The sequence below is a fragment of the Staurois parvus genome, unplaced genomic scaffold, assembly GCF_062004578.1.
Source record: "Staurois parvus isolate SC_StPar_1 unplaced genomic scaffold, SC_StPar_1.0 ptg000196l, whole genome shotgun sequence".
In the NCBI taxonomy this organism is placed as follows: Eukaryota; Metazoa; Chordata; class Amphibia; order Anura; family Ranidae; genus Staurois; species Staurois parvus.
Window position 1 is genome coordinate 3,728,228 of NW_028317992.1, and position 21,893 is coordinate 3,750,120.

The 21,893-nt window shown below is 49.4% G+C and overlaps 1 protein-coding gene across 4 annotated transcripts in view; it reads right to left on the reverse strand.

Annotated features, from left to right (window-relative positions):
• The window catches only part of FCHSD2 (FCH and double SH3 domains 2), a 376,810-nt gene extending 366,967 nt beyond the window's left edge, over positions 1-9,843 (reverse strand). For all 4 annotated transcript variants that reach the window (XM_089678013.1, XM_089678011.1, XM_089678012.1 and 1 more), the window contains exon 1: positions 9,693-9,843. In XM_089678013.1, coding sequence (XP_089534139.1) covers positions 9,693-9,713 — 21 coding nt within the window. In that variant the 5' untranslated portion in view covers positions 9,714-9,843. The remainder of the gene's footprint in view (positions 1-9,692) is intronic.
• Between the last annotated feature and the right edge of the window lie 12,050 nt (positions 9,844-21,893).

Below are 21,893 nucleotides of genomic sequence, written 5' to 3' on the forward strand. Positions count from 1 at the left end.
CCATCAGTGGGAGGAATGGTGCCCCATCATTGCTGTCAGTGGGAGGAATGGTGCCCCATCATTGCTGTCAGTGGGAGGAATGGTGCCCCATCATTGCTGTCAGTGGGAGGAATGGTGCCCCATCATTGCTGTCAGTGGGAGGAATGGTGCCCCATCATTGCTGTCAGTGGGAGGAGTGGTGCCCCATCATTGCTGTCAGTGGGAGGAATGGTGCCCCATCATTGCTGTCAGTGGGAGGAATAGTGCCCCACCATTGCTGTCAGTGGGAGGAATAGTGCCCCATCATTGCTGTCAGTGGGAGGAATAGTGCTCCATCATTGCTGTCAGTGGGAGGAATAGTGCCCCAAGGGCCAGAAAAAGCTAAGTGAAGGGCCGCATCTGGTCCACAGACTGCACTTTGGAGACGACTGCCTTAAAGGGTGCAGAAACTGTCAGAGTCAACAGTTATTTATTAAATTGGTTCTAAAAGCTGACTTTTTTCTAACCTACGTGGATGAAGGTAAAACAATCTATGTGCTTCCCCTCCCCCACAGCTCCCCCTAATTGTTACCTGTGCCATATCTCAATCTAGTCCTGTGTACGAGGGCAGCTGCTATCCTGGATCTCTCCCTTCTCATTGGCTGAGACACAGCACTGGGAGCCAGTGCTGTCAATAACAGTCAGTAAGGCAAGAGTGGGGCTGATCCACGATCTGTGTGTTTAACAGACACACAAAGCAGTGCTCAGTAGTGAGCACACAAGAGTGACCCCAAATCAAGCGGCTTGCTTGGGGGGCACTCAGCGGGGAAAGGGGGGGTGGTGGAGACAGAGGTAGCAGAGATACAAATTCTTTCAACGGTACGATATTGAAAAGATCCAAGGAGGGCAAAACAGGACAAAGTCATAGTTATGGCTTACTGTACATACATTTTAAGGGGGATGTGACAGCGAGTCACACTAGGACCCCTATGACCCAAGATGTTATTTGTGATCTCCGAGAAAAACAAGACCTACGGAGGATAAAAATCATCATAGATACTGACAACTACACCCGGCATACAGGACAAGTGGTACTGTGCAGAGTCCATAGATACAGAAAAAACAGATCCTGAGGATTGCACCTGATATACAGGACATGTATACAAAAACTGAGAATGAGATCCATAGTGGTGCTGCACGGTCAAATAAAAGGGGCAGAAACCCCGGGTGACACCAAGCACATGAGGGATGGGAAGATAGGCACTTCATACACACAGAATACGGTACTGAGAATGAATTCCACATCCAGAAGAAGACAAGTGTTCCTGTGCAATGTTCCTATATACAGAATAGAGAAACAACAGGAGGAAGTGTGTTAAACAGACTAAACATGAGAACAGGTGATCAGGGGGACAAGTTCTGTACACTTCCCCTGAACTTGACACCAGCCAGAATATGCAACCTCCCCGCCACCCCACCCCTGCTTACCACCCGGGACGAACCGCCGACCCACCCGCTGGCCACCTGGGATGAGCCGTTGGCCACCCAGGACGGGCCGCCGGCCCCTCCACTGGCCACTCAGGACCAGCTGCCGTCCCCTCCACTGGCCACCAGGGACCGGCCGCCGCCGCCCCCCCCCCCCGCTGGCCACCCGGGACCGGCCGCCGCCCCCTCTGACCACCTGGGACCGGCCGCCGCCCCCCCCAGCTGACCACCCAGGACCGGCCGCCTCCCCCCCCCGCTGACCACCGGGGACACCCCCCACCGTGCTGACCATCCAGAATATACAACCAACCCCCGCCAACTATCCAGAATAACAAACCAACCCAAACTGATTATGCAAGATAAGAGAATCCCCCACTTTGACCATCAAGAATAAGAGACACCCCCCTACTGAAGGGAGACCTGGATGTAGCAAACCACTTAGAGCAATTACTTTTGTTCAGTCTTCTCAGAAATAATAATAAGTTGGGAAATCATATTGGTTCTCGTAATGTTGGTTCATTTTTAGGATTTCCAGAGACAGAAGTAGCAGAGGCACTGGCTCGTTTAAAGATTAATAAAACAATGGGCCCTGATGGTATTCATCCCAGAGTTCTAAAGAGAACTTCGAGGTGTAGTTGTTGGACCATTAACTGATCTTTTTAATCAAACTCTTCTAACAGAAGTTCCCCATGGCTGGTGGACAGCTAATATTGCACCTATCCACAAGAAGGGCAGCAAGGTAGAAGCTACCAAATACAGGCCAGTGAGTTTAAAGCGGAGTTCCACTCAAGCTATCAAAAAATAAAAGTCAGCAGCTGCAAAAACTGTAGCTGCTGACTTTTAAAAAAACAGCCACTTACCTGTCCCTTGGTCCTGTGGCAGCTCGTTTCACCAGCCGTCCTGTATTCCAAGAGGCCGGCATCTTCAGCGTGGGCACCCGGCTGTGACAGCTTGCGGCTTCACAGCCGGGTACCCACTGCGCATGCGTGAGAAGCGCTGAGCTTCATGAATGGTCCTTTAGTCTTCTGGGAACTGTCACGCCTAGGCGATCGGACCGGTAGTGGGAGCGGGTACCTGTCAAATTTGGGTACCCACTCCCCAAAGGTGCCAATCCTTAATGGGGAGCAGGGGAGCAGTCCTTAAAGCGGAACTTCCCCTTTTGGGTGGAGCTCCGCTTTAACATCGGTAGTAATCAAGTTAATGGAATCACTCCTGAAAAGAAGGATCATTGATTACTAAAAAACACACAACTTGCTGGACCCAAAGCAGCGTGGCTTTACCGAGGGCAGATCACGTCAGACTAATCTGATTGGATTTTTTGACTATATTACCAATGTTTTGGACCAGGGTGGTACTGTGGACATGCCTTGCTGAAATCAAGGTATTGGATACAAAAGTTGTACAAGCTAGGACTTGGCCCTCGGGTGGTTCACTGGATATGCAGCTGGCTAAAGGATAGACACCAGAGTGTGGTTGTAAATGGGGTTCAATCAGAACAGAGACCAGTCACTAGTGGTGTACCAGTGAAGAAAAGCAAAACAAAGCGCACATTACTGCAGTGAAACACGAGTTCATTTAAAAGCATAAAAAAAGCGTTTCGGGAGACGTACTCCCTTCTTCAGAGCTAGAGAGCTTTGCTTTTCTTTACCAGTACCAAGATTTCCCGATCTTCTAAGGGCTGCACCTCAATGAATGACAGTTACAGTACCCCTAGTCAGCATGAAGACTTGATAGCTAGTTTCGTTCATGTTTTTTTGTGACTAGTGGTGTACCACAAAGCTCTGTACTAAGTCCTGTTCTATGTAATCTATATCTAAGGGATATAACTAAAGGATTGTTGGGTAAGGTATGTCTTTTTGCTGATGACACAAAGGTGTGCAATACGGTTGATATCCCTGGAGGTGTCTGTAACATGGAGCATGATTTGGCATTGCTGAAAGATTGGTCAAAAAAAGTGGAATTGCAGTTCAATGTTTCTAAATGTGAAATAATGCACCTTGGGAAAAAGAATCCCTTGAGAGAGTAAAATATTGGTTGTACAGTGTTGGCCAGCACTTCTGAGGAAAAGGACTTGGGGTACTTATTTCAGATGGTTGCAAAATGAGCAAACAGTGTGGTCAGGCAGTGGGGAAAGTGAATAGAATTCTAGGATGCATCACTAGAGGGGTCACCAGCAGGAGGAAGGAGGTCCTGATTCCTCTATATAGATCTTTAGTTATCACTAGAGGGGTCACCAGTAGGAAGGAGGAGGTCCTGATTCCCTTATATAGATCTTTAGTTATCACTAGAGGGGTCACCAGCTGGAAGGAAGGAGGTCCCGATTCCCCTATATAGATCTTTAGTTATCACTAGAGGGGTCACCAGCTGGAAGGAAGGAGGTCCCGATTCCCCTATAGAGATCTTTAGTTATCACTAGAGGGGTCACCAGCTGGAAGGAAGGAGGTCCCGATTCCCCTATAGAGATCTTTAGTTATCACTAGAGGGGTCACCAGCTGGAAGGAAGGAGGTCCCGATTCCCCTATATAGATCTTTAGTTATCACTAGAGGGGTCACCAGCTGGAAGGAAGGAGGTCCCGATTCCCCTATATAGATCTTTAGTTATCACTAGAGGGGTCACCAGCTGGAAGGAAGGTGGTCCTGATTCCTCTATATAGATCTTTAGTTATCACTAGAGGGGTCACCAGCAGAAGGAAGGCGGTCCGGATTCTCCTATATAGATCTTTAGTTATCACTAGAGGGGTCACCAGCAGGAGGAAGAAGGTCCCGATTCCCCTATATAGATCTTTAGTTATCACTAGAGGGGTCACCAGCAGGAGGAAGAAGGTCCTGATTCCCCTATATAGATCTTTAGTTAGACCTCATTTAGAATACTGTGTCCAGTTCTGGAGATCTCACTTACAAAAAGATATTGCTAAGATAGAACAAGTCCAGAGACGGGTAACCAAAATGGTGAAAGATCTGGGGGATAAAACATATCAAGAGCGACTTCAGGAACTTAACATGTACAGTTTGGAGAAAAGAAGGGGAAGGGGAGACATGACTTTAAATTAACTGGGAGGAAAGTTCAAAATAAATCTCAGAAAGTACTATTTTACTGAAAGAGTAGTTGATGCTTGGAAAAAACTTCCAGCAGAGGTAGTGAGACAGTCAACAGTAAATAACTTCAAAAATACTTGGGACAAGCATAGATCTATGCTCTATACTAAACAAAAAAAAGTTAGCAAAGAAAAAATAAATAATAATAAAAAAAAACACAAACAAAAAACCCCCCCCAAAAAACAAACCCACAACCCCCCAATAAAAAAGCAAACAAAACAACAACCCCTCCAAAAACAGAAAACAAAACACCAAAAAAAAAAAGAAAAAATGGGCACTCTCGATGGACCACTCTGTCTTTTTCTACCATCACTTTTCTTTTTATGTTTTTATCTTCTGACCAGAAGCAGCAGAACTGTGAACTGCGATTCCTTCCGTATCACACCAGCTTCCATCCAGTCCTATCACTGATCTCACCACTATTTATAGCAATATAAACCTTTATCATTACACCCATCTATACACACACACCTCCACCCAGATCTCACAAACCGCACTTCAGTCACAACTGTTAATACAGACCGCAGGATGGGGCCCTGCACAGTACACGGGTGCTGGCTACTTAACCCCTGAGCTACCAGGAGCCCTGCAATGTCATCTGCAGAGGTGATACCAATGTTCATTACCCAAAAGCAGACAGGCCCAAGATCTAACACGAAATTGACATTGCACCTTCAGTACAGCCCCAGCTCATCCCCACACACCAATATCTGGAATACGATGTATGACATCGAGGAGATCATCAACACATCACACTGTGCCAGGAATACAAGGTATAATACATCTGATCCCTCCACTGTGACTGTCGATCACATGGTACAATTCCCGGTTTACAAATGAGCACCGAGATCTGCCAGATACAGCGTCATATAGACTTCCATACTGCTGCTTTGGGGTAGCTAGCTCTCATTAGTGCACATTTTGGGCCCTATGTACTAAATCTGCTACAGAAGCCAAACACTGGGGTGATGGGGAGGAATGAAACCTGTTTGTGGACCCCTGAGGATACCCAATTAACGTCTAATTTTTAGATGCTCATTCTGTACTTTATGGTCTTGGCCCAAAGGCTTTTGGTTCCTTTTAGACAGCCTGTCCATAACATGATTGTTCATGCCATATTGTAACCTGGCTGAAGGCTTTTGGTTCCTTTTGGACAGCCGGACCATAACACGATTGTTCATTCCAGATTATATTCTGGCTGAAGGCTTTTGGTTCCTTTTGGACAGCCTGACCATAACACGATTGTTCATTCCATATTATATTCTGGCTGAAGGCTTTTGGTTCCTTTTGGACAGCCTGACCATAACACGATTGTTCATTCCAGATTATATTCTGGCTGAAGGCTTTTGGTTCCTTTTGGGCAGCCGGACCATAACACGATTGTTCATTCCAGATTATATTCTGGCTGAAGGCTTTTGGTTCCTTTTGGGCAGCCGGACCATAACACGATTGTTTATTCCATATTATATTCTGGCTGAAGGCTTTTGGTTCCTTTTGGACAGCCGGACCATAACACGATTGTTCATTCCATATTATATTCTAGCTGAAGGCTTTTGGTTCCTTTTGGACCACACCAATAATACAATTGCTCATCTATTACCATATTTTGGCCGAAGGCCCTGGCTTCCTTTTAGACCACCTCACCAGAACACAACTTCTCATCTTGTATCAAGTTTTTTCTGAAAGTTTTCGATTCTTTTAGGACCACCTTACCATAACACATCTGCTTATCCTGTATTGTATTTTGGTTGAAAGCTGTTGGGTTCTTTTGGACAACCTCACCATACAACAATTGCTCATCTCATATAATATTTTGGCTGAAGACTTCTGGTTCCTTTTGGATCTCCCCACATTAAATGATTGCTCACCTCGTTTCATATTTTCGTAAAAGGCCTTTGCTTCCTTTTAGACCTGCTCACTAGAATACAACTTCTCATTTTATATCATATTCTGTCCAAAAGCTTTTGATTATTTTTGGACCACCCCACCATAACACAACAGTTTTGCTTGCATCGCATTTTGGTTGAAAGCTGTCGGGTCCTTTTGGACAATCTCAATTGCTCATCTCATATTGTATTTTGCTCGGAGGCTTTTGGGTCCTTTTGGATTGCCTTACCACGAATGCTCATGCCATATCAAATTTTGGATGAAGATTTTAGGTTCCTTTTAGACCACTCATTGTAACTGCTTATCCTGTATTGCCTATATAGTGAATGTATTGTGCCAAGATGCCTGAAACAGTTATATACATGTTGGATACTAGGCTCTGTAAATTTGATGTTGCAGGTTGTACAGGGACCCGAGGGTGCACAGCTGCCTTCAGACTCAGCTGTGACCAAGAAATTATGTAATAAGGACCCTCAGCATATATATTATTATCAGTAAAAAAAAAACCCAAAAAATTACATTATGGGGCAGCTCTCTGTTTCATACCATCCCGGTACAGGAAGAGTTTTAGCTCACTGCAGCATGAAAGGGTGATAAAGTGGAGAGGTGAGACAATTTTGGGGATTCATGGTTGTTTTACACTAGTCTGTGTTTTATAGGTTGATCCCTGTTAGGGATTTTCTGGGGGTTGTCATTGATGTTGATTTGATATTTCACCACACGGGGTCCTAATTTAGGACCAGTTTGTCATTTCAGGTTGTTTGTATCACGTGTTTTTGTGGCACAAATTAGATCCTACTGGATCAGATCACTATAGATTTGTTTATTTATATTTATTAGTGCATTTATCGATATTGTTTATATTTAAGGTATATGATTTAAATTTTTTATATTAGCGCTACACTAATTTAATATTTTGCAGACAGCCTGCTACCAACCAATAATCTGCACATCATATAACAAAATCTAGTGTATCAGAAGAAGACCCAACAAATCATGAAAGATCCGGTGTATCAGAAGAAGACCCAACGTGTCACAAAAGAGCCTGTGTATCAGAAGAAGACCCAACGCGTCACGAAAGATCCGGCGTATCGGGATGAGACCCAACGCGTCACAAGAAGACCCGGTGTATCGGGAGAAGACCCAACGCCTCACGAAAGATCCGGAGTATCAGGAGAAGATCCAACGCATCACGAAAGATCCGTGTATCGGGAGAAGACCCAATGCATCACGAAAAGAGCAGGTGTATCAGAAGACGACCCAATGTGTCACGAAAGATCCGGTGTCTCGGGAAAAGACCCAACGCGTCACAAGAAGACCTGGTGTATCAGGAGAAGACCCAACTCGTCACGAGAAGACCCAACGCATCACGAAAGATCCGGTGTATCAAAAGACCCAAAGCATCACGAGAAGACCCAGTGTATCAGAAGAAGACCCAACGCGTCACGAAAATACCAGGTGTATCAGAAGACGACCCAAGGCGTCACAAAAGATTCAGTGTATCGGGAGAAGACCCAACACGTCACGAGAAGACCTGGTGTATCGGGAGAAGACCCAACCCGTCATGAAAAGACCCAACGTGTCATGAAAGATCCGGTGTATTGGGAGAAGACCCAAAGCATCACGAGAAGACCCAGTGTATCAGAAGAAGACCCAGTGTATCAGAAGAAGACCCAGTGTATCAGAAGAAGGCCCAACGCGTCACGAAAGACCCGGTGTATCAGAAGAAGGCCCAACGCGTCACGAAAGATCCAGTATATCAGGAGAAGACCCAACGCGTCGCGAGAAGACCCAACGCGTCGCGAGAAGACCCAACGCGTCATGAAAGATTCGGTGTATTGGGAGAAGACCCAATGCATCACGAGAAGACCCAGTGTATCAGAAGAAGACCCAACGCGTCACGAAAGATCCGATATATCGGGAGAAGACCCAACGCCTCACGAGAAGACGACGACCCGGTGTATCGGGAGAAGACGACGACCCGGTGTATCGGGAGAAGACGACGACCCGGTGTATCGGGAGAAGACGACGACCCGGTGTATCGGGAGAAGACGACGACCCGGTGTATCGGGAGAAGACGACGACCCGGTGTATCGGGAGAAGACGACGACCCGGTGTATCGGGAGAAGACGACGACCCGGTGTATCGGGAGAGGACGACGACCCGGTGTATCGGGAGAAGACGACCCAGTCAGGAGATGGGTAGCTGCAGAGGTGATGGGGAAGAAGGATGTCATCCATACCAACAAGTTGCTCCAGACTACAGCTCCATCCTCCACTACACCTCATCTCTCAGAGCCAAAATGTCAGGTGATAGTGAGGAGGAACGCTCTGCAGACGGAGGCAATGTACTCACCAAATCAGAAATAACACAATCTATACAGAGAAGAGGAACACAATCATTGTACAATGAGAAATGCTCTGCAGCATGCAGACAACCAGAATAATAATACACTCAACATGACATTATGAATCTGAGAAGCAATAATCTGCAGATCACAGGGCAGGATACCATGTATGAGAGGAGGAGGAATGACCTGCAAACACATAACAAGGTACCACAACTGGGATGGGGAGGAATGCAGAATGCTCTGCAGTCATATAAGATGGTACCATAGCTTGGATGAATAGGAATGGTCTGCAGTCTGGGATGGTGAGGAATGTTCTGTGGATATGGATTATGGAGGGAACGCTCTGCAAATAGATGGGAGGAATGCTCTGCAGTCAGTGGTGATGGGAGAAATGCTCTGCAGACAGTGATGGGAGAAATACTCTTCAGATAGGGATAATGGAAGGAATGCTCTGCAATCATGGATGGGGAGGAATGCTCTGCCGGCAGGGATTGGGGGGGAGGAATACTCTGCAGTCAGGGGGGATGTGGAGGAATGCTCTGCAATCCTGGATGGGGAGGAATGCTCTGCAGTCAGGAGTGAAGGGAGGAAAGCTCTGCAGGCAGGGGGTGGGGGGGAAGGAATGCTCTGCAGTCAGGAGGGATGGGGAGGAATGCTCTGCAGTCAGGAGTAAAGGGAGGAAAGCTCTGCAGGCAGGGGGTGGGGGGGAAGGAATGCTCTGCAATCATGGATGGGGAGGAATGCTCTGCAGTCAGGAGTAAAGGGAGGAATGCTCTGCAGGCAAGGGGTGGGGGAGGAATACTCTGCAGTCAGGGGGGATGGGGAGGAATGCTCTGCATCTCTGTGATGTCCCCAGAACAATGCTGGATGTCCCCCTCCCCCAGTCTCTGCCCCCCTCCCCTCCCCCAGGTCTCACCTTCCTCGGAGGGGGCTGCATGGTGCCGGTGTCGGGGTGCACCTCCCTCCTCTTGGCGGGTCCCGAGGTCGGTGTCAGTGCCGGGCTCCTGGGGGCTCCATGAAGGGCCACAGACAGACTGGAGAGCGCCGGGCACACAGCACAGCGCGGGGGGAGGGGCGGCGTGTAATAGGAGCGGGGGAGGGGCGACCACTGCACGGAGACAGGAGGCGGCTCTGCCGGGACTGCAGCACTGCCGATCCCCGGGGGGCGAGCGCCACCTGCCGAAAAATAAATTGGTACTACATCACTGCCGTCCCCCGGGGACCGAGCGCCACCTTCTGGACAGAAATGACAACTGCAGCATTATCAATCACCGGGAGCCGAGCGCCACTTGCTTGACAAACAGACCGGTATGCAGCGTTTACAAACCCTAGAGGGCGAGCTCCACCTGTTGAGCGAAGGGGGTATTGCAGCATCGCCGATACCTCCTTACTAAGCGCCACCTATTGCCTGGACCCTGCTACTACAAAACTGCTGATCTTCTGAGACTGAGCACCACCTGCCGGGCAGACTCTACTACTGCAGCCCCGCTGCCTTGACGGTGTTGGAGAGAGCCCTCCATTCTCTTGTAAACAAAACTTCTTTTCTTTTTGGTCACATGACTGGTTGTGAAGCGCAAAGTGTTGGCACAATACAAATCCTGTATAAAAATACAATAATAATAATAGCCTATGTCAGTTTACCTTCACTTCCTGTTCCACAGCCAAAACAGGAAGTGAGAGGAAATCCCCCCAAAGTGAGGGCATGCCTTGTTCTGGTGACAACTCTGATTTCTTGTTGTCTCAGCGGGACCCCTCTCCACCCAGAAGGAAACAAAGTGTGGTCTATACATCCGTACCAAGCCTGTCACGTGTGCCTGTGCTGGTGGTGGATAAGAATGTACAGTATTATCTGTCCATGATATGTTTTATACTAGTTATACATTAAAATGACACTAAATTCTGCTTTATAAAAATTGCAGTAAACTCAGAAAAGTCCCAGTTATTGCTTTCAGCCTCCTCCAAATCTTCGAATTCCTCTTTTTTTGCTGCTGTGATCTAACTTCCTGTTAGAGGGTGACTACGTTCTCCAGGGTCCCACTGTATGTAGGAGCGTAGCCATCACTATAGATCCCCCCAGAGATGGACTATGGACTGGGTGTTTATAGAGCAGCCAAAGCTCTTCGCACACGCCTGTCACACTCCTGTCATTCCAGACACAGGAAATCTGCAGATTCTCCTCGCTGGAGTGTGCTATTCACCTGTGTGAATGGACCCATAGGGGGCGCACTTTGCAGGAATACCTGAACGCAGAGCTCTGATGAAGAAGGGACCCCCCCCTTCGAAACGCGTCTGAGAGTCTCCCCTTCTGATGGGATTCGCACGTGTCTCCTTACCGTGTGATTCGGTTTTGGACTATACATGCCTGTTTTATTATTACTTTTGTGAGTATATCTTCCAGGTCCTAATATTTCAAGTCCTGAGCTACTAGCCAGGCCTTAGCGCTAGTCACCACCAACAAACACAAACAGAGACACCTGTACACACACACAGACATGTACATACACACACAGAGACACCTGTACACACACACAGACATGTACATACACACACAGAGACACCTGTACACACACACAGACATGTACATACACACACAGAGACACCTGTACACATACACACACACAGACATGTACATACACACACAGACACCTGTACACACACACACAGACATGTACATACACACACAGAGACACCTGTACACATACACAGACATGTACATACACACACACAGAGACACCTGTACACATACACACACACAGACATGTACATACACACACAGACACCTGTACACACACACAGACACCTGTACACACACACAGACATGTACATACACGCATACACACACACATAGACACCTGTACACATACATGTACATACACACATACACAGAGACACTTGTACACACACACAGACATGTACATACACACACGCACACAGACATGTACATACACACATACACACACAGAGACACTTGTACACATACACAGACATGTACATACACACATACACAGAGACACCTGTACACATACACAGACATGTACATACACACCTGTACACACACAGAGACATGTACATACACACACACAGAGACACCTGTACACATACATGTACATACACACAGATACACCTGTACACACAGACATGTACATACACACACAGAGACACCTGTACACACACACAGTCATGTACATACACACACAGAGACACCTGTACACACACACAGACATGTACACACACAGAAACATGTACACACAGAGACACATGTACACACACATGCAGACACATGTATATACACACAGGCACATACATACACGCATACACACAGATACATCTACATACACAGAAATACACATGAACAGACACAAGTACATACATACACAGACACATGTACATTATGTGACAGTATGAACGGCGAGGTGATAGAGGGACGCTATGTGTCACCTCGCATATGCTCATACCTGACCGTTTAGGTGGAGTCCACTCCGGGTTTTCGGGACCACAGTTGAAGAGGTGGGTCCGGACCAGAGTTTGGGCTCCACTGATGACCACCAACAGGTGATATAAAATGGGCAGGGCTAGCGCAAGGAGTCGCTCGTGGCCTGGGACTCAGAGAGGTATTCTGAGAGAGCTGTGCGTGTACTATACCTACAAGAAAAGGTTTGCGTTTGTTTTGTTTTTGGTGACAGGGAGAAGCCCTTCACCTCTGAGAGAGGAAACGTCTTTTGTGTAGTTAGTGCCTGGATGGCAAGGGTTTATTTTGATGTTTTGTTTATTTTTGATATTTTTGCAAGACTTTTAAATAAAACTGACAACCAGTCAGATTTTTAAGAAAGCCTGCTGTGCGGTCTACCTTTGTCCCAGGGAAGGAGATTCCCCCACCTGAGCTAACCCCACAATACATACACAGACACATGTACACACACACACACACACACACATACATGTACATACACACAGACACATGTACAGATACACACATGTACATACACCCAGACACGTACAATTGTACATGCATACACAAACACCCCCCCATAAAAATTTGCAGTACTTCGTTGTTCACTCACAGATCCGGGTACTGCACTCTAGGGGGAGGCGGAGAGCACAGCACACACTCCTTCCTTTGCTTTCACTGCGCTCAGCTATTGAGCAGTCTGACGGCTCCCAGTGCCAATGACAGATCTGGCCTGAGCTCCAAGCCTGCTCAGCAAGACGGCACTGGGGGACACACTTGCCCCCACCATAATTTCCCCTCGCCGTTGGCGTGCGCTCTGTTTTTTGTTCTTCACTACTGTAGTGGGGGCCACAAACGCACTGTGTCTGTTAGATGCATTAGGGGTGCCAACAACATTTAATGCCATCCACATGCATCTAACAAGGGTAGTGCTTTTCCATGCAGTGCGAGAAAAATGCATGGAAACGAGGCCTTTCTTGCACCGCACTCTCGTGTGAATGGGCCCTAAATCCTTTCACTGCCTCCGACATACACTATATTCCCAAGTATTGGTCGGCCTGCCTTTACACGCACGTGAACTTTAATGACATCCCAGTCTTAGTCCGTAGGGTTCAATATTGAGTTGGCCCTGCCCTTTGCAGCTATAACAACTTCAACTCTTCTGGGAAGGCCGTCCACAAGGTTTAGGAGGGTGTCTATGGGAAGGTTGGACCATTCTTCCAGAAGAGCATTTGTGAGGTCAGGCACTGATGTCGGACCAGAAGGCCTGGCTCACAGTCTCCGCTCTAATTCATCCCAAAGGTGTTCTATGGGGTTGAGGTCAGGACTCTGTGCAGGCCAGTCAAGTTCCTCCACCCCAAACTGGCTCCTCCATGGCTTTATGGACCTTGCTTTGTGCACTGGTGTGCAGTCATGTTGGAACAGGAAGGGGCCATCCCCAAACTCTTCCCACAAAGTTGGGAGCATGAAATTGTCCAAAATGTCTTGGTATGCTGATGCCTTAAGAGTTCCCTTCACTGGAACTAGGGGGCCAAGACCAACCCCTGAAAAACAACCCAACACCATAATCCCCTGTCCACCAAACTTTACACTTGGCACAATGCAGTCAGGCAAATACTGTTCTCCAGGCAACCACCAAACCCAGACACATCCATCGGATTGCCAGACAGAGAAGTGTGATTGGTCACTACAGAAAACACGTCTCCACTGCTCTAGAGTCCAGTTGCGATGTGCTTTACACCACTACATCCAACGCTTTGCATTGCACTGGGTGACGTAAGGTTTGGATGCAGCTGCTCGGCCATAGAAACCCATTCCATGAAGCTCTCTACACAGTGTTGTTGTGCTAATCTGAAGGCCACACAAAGTTTGGAGGTCTTTAGCTATTGACTCTACAGACAGTTGGCGACTTCTGCACACTATGTGCTTCAGCATGCTCTGACCCCTCTCTGTCATTTTACGTGGCCTACCACTTGGTGGCTGAGTAGCTGTTGTTCCCAGTTGCTTCCACTTTGTTATAATCCCACTAACAGTTGACTGTGGAATATTTAGTAGCCAGGAAATGTCACAGATGGACTTATTACACAGGTGACAACCTATCACGGGACCACGCTTGGAGTCACTGAGCTCCTGAGAGCGACCCATTCTTTCACAAATGTTTGTAGAAGCAGTCTGCATGCCTAGGTGCTTGATTGTATACACCTGTGGCCATGGAGGTGATTGGAACACCTGAATCCAATGATTTGGAGGGCTGGCCCAATATTTTTGGTAATACAGTGTATGTCATGGACTGCTATCCTACTTGCGGGTCCAGGACCTACATGGCAGTAGTAGCCTGGTAGAGAGGAGGGAGTCCAGGAAAGTCCATTTGCTGATCTACCTAGCTGGTAAGAACCAAGGATTTTAGCCCGTTCTGTATCAGCTGTCACTTTCACTGACTGCTGTGGCCGGGGAAGAAGGTAAAAGAGCGCAACGTGTGCTAATAGGTCCCTGATGTCCCATTAACCCTTTCGCTGCCAAAGCCGTTTTTGCACACGTGTAAAAATTATTTTAGGCCTGAAGATGACAAAAAAAAAACAAAATATGATATATTTTCTGAAAGCAGACACCCTAGAGAATAAAATAGTGGTAGTTACAATATTTTATGTCACACAATATTATCGCAAAGGTTGGCCGAGTAAACAGATACCCAGATACCCAACATGCCAAACCTTAAATTTGTGTGCGCCTATGAAATGGCGAAAAACTTCAGTACCCTATATTTTCTATAAGCGACGCTTCAAAAGCCCCTATAGGCCATTAGCATTACAGAGGAAGTCTTGTGCTATAATTATTACTCTCACTCCAGCCTGCGTGGAGATATGTACCATACAGTGAAGGAAATAAGTATTTGATCCCCTGCTAATATTGAATGTTTGCCCACTCACAAAGAAATGATCGGTCTAAAAATCGAATGGTAGGTGTATTGTAACACTGAGAGACAGAATAGCAACAAAAAATTCAAAAGAAATTCATGTCTAACAAATGATGACTGATTTGCATGTTCATGAGGTAAATAAGTATTTGATCCCCTATCATTCAGCAGGATTTCTGGCTACCAGCTGTCTTTCATACAGGTAACAAGCTGAGATTAGAAGCAGTCCCTTAAAGGGAGTGCTGCCAATCTCATTTTGTTACCTGTATAAAAGACACCTGTCCACAGGAGCAATCAATCAATCAGATTCCAAACTTTCCACCATGGCTAAGACCAAAGAGCTGTCCAAGGATGTCAGGGACAAGATTGTAGACCTACACAAGGCTGGACTGGGCTACCAAACTATCGCCAAGCAGCTTGGTGAGAAGGTGACAACAGTTGGTGCAATCATTCGCAAATGGAGGAAACACAAAACAAATGTCAGTCTCCCTAGGTCTGGTGCACCATGCAAGATCTCACCTCGTGGAGTGTCAATGATCATGAGAACAGCGAGGAATCATCCCAGAACTACACGTGAGGATCTTGTCAATGATCTCCAGGCAGCTGGGACCACAGTCACCAAGAAAACAATTGGTAACACACTACGCCAACAAAGATTGAAATCCTGCAATGCCCGCAAGGTCCCTCTGCTCAAGAAAGCACATGTCCAGGCCATCTGAAGTCTGCCACTGAACATCTGAATGATGCAGAGGAGGACTGGTTGAAAGGGTTGTGGTCAGATGAGACCAAAATTGAGCTCTTTGGCATCAACTCAACTCGCCGTGTTTGGAAGAGGAGGAATGCTTCCTATGACCCCAAGAACACCATCCCAACTGTGAAACATGGTGGTGGAAACATTCTGCTTTGGGGGTGTTTTTCTGCTAAGGGGACAGGACAACTTCACCGCATCGACGGGGCAATGTACCATCAAATCTTGGGTGAGAACCTTCTTCCCTCAGCCAGGGCATTGAAAATGGGTCGTGGATGGGTGATAGGTGTTCCAGCATTTTATTTATTTATTTATTTATTTATCGAGTTTATATAGCGCCAAAGGGTTTGCTCAGCGCTGTACAATAGAGGGGGGACGATACATGAAACAGTACAGTAACATCAAACAGCACACAAGGGGTAAGAGGGCCCTACTCTTTCGAGCTTACAATCTAGGAGGGAGGGGGTAGAGGTACAGGAGGAAACGGCTGTGGGGGATGGAGTGGTAGGAGGAGGGAAGGGCAGCGGCTGTTAGGTGAGGGTGGGGTAGGCTTCCCTGAAGAGGTGGGTTTTCAGGGAGCGCCTGAAGGTGAGGAGGGAAGGTGACAGTCTGATGGATTGGGGTAGTGAGTTCCAGAGGATGGGGGAGGACCTGGAGAAGTCTTGCAGTCGTGCGTGGGAGGAGGAGACCAGGGAGCAAGATAGAAGGAGGTCCTGTGAAGAGCGAAGGGTACGGGTAGGGTGGTACTTGGGAATCAGGTCGGTGAGGTAGTTAGGGGCAGTGTTGTGAATGGCTTTATAGGTCAGAGTGAGCAGTTTGAATTTAATGCGTTGGGCAATGGGGAGCCAGTGGAGGGAGAGGCAGAGGGGGGTGGCAGAGGTGGAGCGGCTGGTGAGGTGGATGAGTCTGGCAGCTGAGTTCAGGATGGTCTGAAGCGGGGAGAGTTTGCACTGGGGTAGGCCGATGAGGAGGGAGTTGCAGTAGTCAAGGCGTGAGATAATCAGGGAGTGAACGAGTAGTTTAGTGGTGTCTGGGGTAAGGAAGGAGCGTATTTTGGCGATGTTGCGAAGGTGGAGCCTGCATGTGTTTGTGAGTGATTTGACATGAGGTTGGAAGGAAAGGTTTGAGTCCAGAATGACGCCAAGGACCTTGGCTTGCTGGGCGGGATTGATGGTGGTGTTGTTGGTAGTGATGGAAAGGTTGGGGGGGGGGGGGACGGGAAGGGGGAAAGACGAGAAGCTCAGTTTTGGAGAGGTTGAGTTTGAGGAAATGGAGCGACATCCAGTCAGAGATGTCGTTTAGGAGGTGAGTGATGCGGGCGGAGAATGTGGGGGTGAGGTGAGGGGTGGATAGGTAGATTTGAGTATCATCAGCATAGAGGTGGTAGTTGAAGCCGTGGGAGTGTATGAGTTTGCCAAGGGAGGAGGTGTAGATGGAGAAGAGAAGGGGTCCAAGGACAGAGCCCTGGGGGACCCCAACAGAGAGGGGGAGGGAAGAGGAGGTGGCGCCGTTGTAGGAAACGCTGAAGGAGCGTTGGGATAGATAGGACGAGAACCAAGAGAGAGCGGTGTCTCTGATGCCAAGGGAGAGTAGTTTATTAAGGAGGAGGGGGTGGTCGACTGTGTCAAAAGCCGCAGAGAGGTCTAGGAGGAGGAGGACAGAATAGTCGCCTTTGGCTTTGGCGGTTAGTAGATCGTTGGTGATTTTGAGGAGGGCAGTTTCGGTGGAGTGTAGGGGACGGAAGCCGGACTGTAGTGGGTCAAGGAGGTTGTTGTCAGTTAGGTGGGCGCTTAGGCGATCGTAGACCAAGCGCTCAAGGAGCTTGGACATGAGTGGCAGCAGGGAAATTGGTCTGAGGTTGTTGAGGTCAGTGGGGTCCAGGGAGGGCTTTTTGAGTATGGGGGTGATGTGCGCATGTTTTAGGGGGGAGGGGAAGACGCCAGTAGCGAGGGAGAGATTGAAGATGTGGGTAAGGGAGCGGATGAGGGAAGAGGGGGGTGACCGGAGGAGTTGAGAGGGGATAGGGTCCAGGGGGCAGGTAGTGAGGCGGGCTTCTGAGAAGACTCTGGTGACTTCCTCAGTGGTAGTAGGGCTGAAGGAGTGCAGTGATGGGGGGGTTACGGTAGGCAGGGCCATGGGTGTGGTGGGGGGCAGTGCCGTTGCAAGGTCAGAGGAGGGGAGAGATGAGAGGGTGATGGAAGGGGAGAGGCTAGATGGGGAGGTAGACTGCAAGTTGACTATGTCCTTGCGGATTGCGTCAATCTTGCTATGGAGATGAGTGGCAATCTCGTGGGTGGTAAGTGAGGTACTGAGTGGAGGAGGGGGGGGAGAGAGCAGGGAGTTGAAGGTGGAGAAGAGTCGGCGAGGGCAGTTTGAGAGGGTGTTGATCAGGTCAACGAAGTAGAGGGAGAATGCATGAGGGGACCTGGTTTTGCGCCATAGTCTCTCCAGCGCACGACTGCGACGTTTGAGGCATTTAGTGTGGTCGTTCTGCCATGGTTGGAGCGGTCTGGGTTTGATGTTGCGTGTGGTTAGGGGTGCCAGAGAGTCTAGGGTGGCTGATAGTGAGTCGTTGTACGCGGTGGTGGCTAGGTCAGGACATGACAGTGGAAGGATGCTGTCGTGCAAGCGGTCGGCAGCCGAGTGGAGGGGGGCCGGGTGCAGGTTGCGGAGGTTGCGGCTGGTGATGGTTTGGCGCACTGGGGGGGGGGAGTTAGGGGAAGGGGAGATGGAGAACGTGAGGAGGTGGTGGTCGGAGAGAGGGAAGGGGGTGTTAGTGAAGTGGTTAAGGGTACAGAGGTGGGAGAAGACGAGGTCCAGGGTGTTCCCATTGATGTGGGTGGAGGATTGAGTGTGTTGTGTGAGCGCGAAGGAGGTGGTTAGGTGGAGGAGTTGAGAGGTAGCTGGGGTGTGGTCGTTGATGGGGATGTTGAAGTCCCCGAGGATAATGGTCGGTAGCTCAGAGGAGAGGAAGAAGGGAAGCCAGGCGGCGAAGTCATCCAGGAAGCGGGCTATGGATCCGGGGGGCCTGTAGATCACTGCGATCCTTAAGGGGGTGGGTGAGAAGAGCCGGATGCAGTGAGCCTCGAAGGAGGAGAAGGTTAGGGAGGGGGGGTTAGGGAGGACCTGGAAGGTGCTCAGCGGTGATAGGAGCAGGCCGACACCACCACCTTTGTGACCGCCCAGTCTTGGTGAATGGGACCAGATGAGACCTCCATGAGAGAGTGCCGCAGGGGAGGTAGAGTTGGTGGCCTGTACCCAGGTTTCGGTGATGGCTAGGAGGTTGAGGGAGCGGGAGATAAAGAGGTCATGGATGGCAGTTAGTTTGTTGCAAACCGAGCGGGCGTTCAGAAGTGCAACCGAGAGAGGGGGGATGGATGTGGGGAGGAGGTGCACAGGTATGAGGTTGAGGGGGTTGCGGCGGCTGGCGGGAGCAGGGGGGTCCCTGGAGGGGGGGAGAGGTGGTGAGGGGCCAGGGTTCGGGGAGATGTCCCCAGCGGATAGGAGAAGGAGAAGGGTGGGGAGGGTGGCATGGGAATGGGAGGTGCAGGAGCGTGTGGGTCTGGTAGTGGTGGCACGTGGGTCGACCGGGGAGTGGAGTACCAGGAGGAGGTGGTGAGTGCCGTAGTGGGGAGAGGGCAGAAGTGAAGGGGCAATGTAGAGCTGTTTTGGGGGGGTGGGCGGGTAGAGGGAGGCGATTTTTGGGATGGAGGAGAGGAAAACGAGGAGGAGAAGTGCAGGTGGCATGCTGGGGTGAGTGCAGTGCTGTTCGGGACAGGGGAGGTGAAGGGATACGGGTCAGGGTGAGGTGATGTGGAGAGTCTATATCACCGTGGAGGAGTCCACTAGAGTCCTTCTGTAGGGGGAGAGTGGGAGTAGAGTCCAGCAGCTGGCTGGCTGCAATCTGTGGGTGCAGTATGCTGGCGTCCGAGGGGGCATCAGTGGGTCTGGTGGATCGGCGAGTGGAGGGGACGTAGGGTGCGATGTTGGGGGGCGTTGGCAGGCAAGGTGTCTGGTGATGCTGGCGGCTCAGTGACTGGAGATTCGCTGGGTGGTCCGGGTCAGGGAGATTCGCTGGGCGACGTCTCGATTCGCTGGGCGACGTCTCGATTCGCTGGGCGACGTCTCGATTCGCTGGGTGGTCCGGGTGTTGGGTGACCAGGGGTGGTAGCTGGGTACCCGGTAGCTGGGTGCTGGGTGTCCAGGGGTGTTAGCTGGGAGCTTAGACTTCGAGTTGCCAAGCAAAGGCCAAGAGATGGGAAGGACGGGAGAATCCTCATCAACAATGCATTGCAATATCTGGAACGGCATTAAAGACCCATGGTTTTACGGAATCCCCTCGATGCAGGTAGCGGAGGTGCGGCGTTGTCCTGGAAAGGTTCCTGGTCTGGGGCTGGCTGGTGCAGGGTGGCCCGCAGGGTGCTGGGAGGCCTGAAGCAGTTCCCAGGCAGGGTCGCCGGGTGCGAGCAGCTGGGTGCCCCGAGGTGGCGGCTGGGTGCCGGGTGGTCTGGGGTGGTCCCAGAGCTAGGGAGGGCTCCAGGGAGACCGTGAGGCCGTGCCGGTTCCTGGTGGTCCAGGGTGATCAGCGAGGACCCAGGGCTGATGGGGAGGGCCCTGGGCAGGCAGGCAGGTCGGCGGGACCCGGTGGGCAGAGCGGTGACGGTCCGGGTAGATGTCCGGCGATCCGGTCCGATCGCGGCTCGGCCGCGGCCAAAATCGAGGCCGCGGCTTCGGGTGCGCGGGTAGGCCGCGATTTCCGGGGCTCCGGGAAAAGGTCCAGAAGTGGTCCCTGGTGGTCAGGCTGGGCCGGGAGTGTCTTAGGGGCCCCGCTGGGTTCCGCTGCGGCCCGGATGGCAGCGGATTGGGGCTAGGAGCGCAGGAGCTCCTAAAGCGTGTCTGCTCCCGCCGCCATCTTGAAATTACTATTGGAGCATGACAATAACTTAGAGCATGACAATGACCTAAAACACATGGCCAAGGCAATAAAGGAGTGGCTCAAAAAGAAGCACATTAAGGTCCTGGAGTGGCCTAGCCAGTCTCCAGACCTTAATCCGATTGAAAATCTGTGGAGGGAGCTGAAAGTTTGAGTTGCCAAACGTCAGCCACCAAACCTTAATAACTTGGAGAGGATCTGCCAAGAGGAGTGGGCCAAAATCCCTCCTGAGATGTGTGCAAACCTGGTGGCCAACTACACGAAACGTCTGACCTCTGTGATTGCCAACAAGGGATTTGCCACCAAGTACTAAGTCATGTTTTGGGGCAGCACAGTGGCTAAATGGTTAGCACTTCCACCTGGCAGTACTAGGGTCGTCGGTTTGAATCCCAACCACGGCACTACCTGCCGGGAGTTTGCATGTTCTTCCTGTGCCTGCGTGGGTTTCCTCCGGGTACTCCAGTTTCCTCCTACATGCAAAAGACATGCTGGTAGGTTAATTGGATCCTGTCTAAATTGTCCCTAGTTTGTGTATGTATGAATGTGAGTTAGGGACCTTAGATTGTACGCCCCTTGAGGGTTAGGGATTGTTGTGAATGTACAATATATATTTAAAGCACTGCGTAAATTGATGGCGCTATATAAGTACCTGAAATAAATAATAATAAATAAATGTTTTATGAAGGGGATCAAATACTTATTTCCCTCATGAACATGCAAATCAGTACATAATTTGTTAGACATGCATTTCTTTTGAATTTTTTGTTGCTATTCTGCCTCTCAGTGTTACAATACACCTACCATTTGATTTGTAGACTGATCATTTCTTTGTGAGTGGGCAAACATTCAAAATCAGCAGGAGAGCAAATACGTATTTACTTCACTGTAGTTACATAGTTAGTCTGGCTGAAAAAAGTCCATCCAGTTCAACCATTTAAAAGAAAAAAAAAAAGTTATACTCCTACACCCACAGTTGATCCAGTGGAAGGCAAAAAAAAAACCCAGCAAAGCATGATCCAATTTGCTCCTGCAGGGAAAAAAATTCCTTCCTGATCCTCCGAGAGACAATCGGAT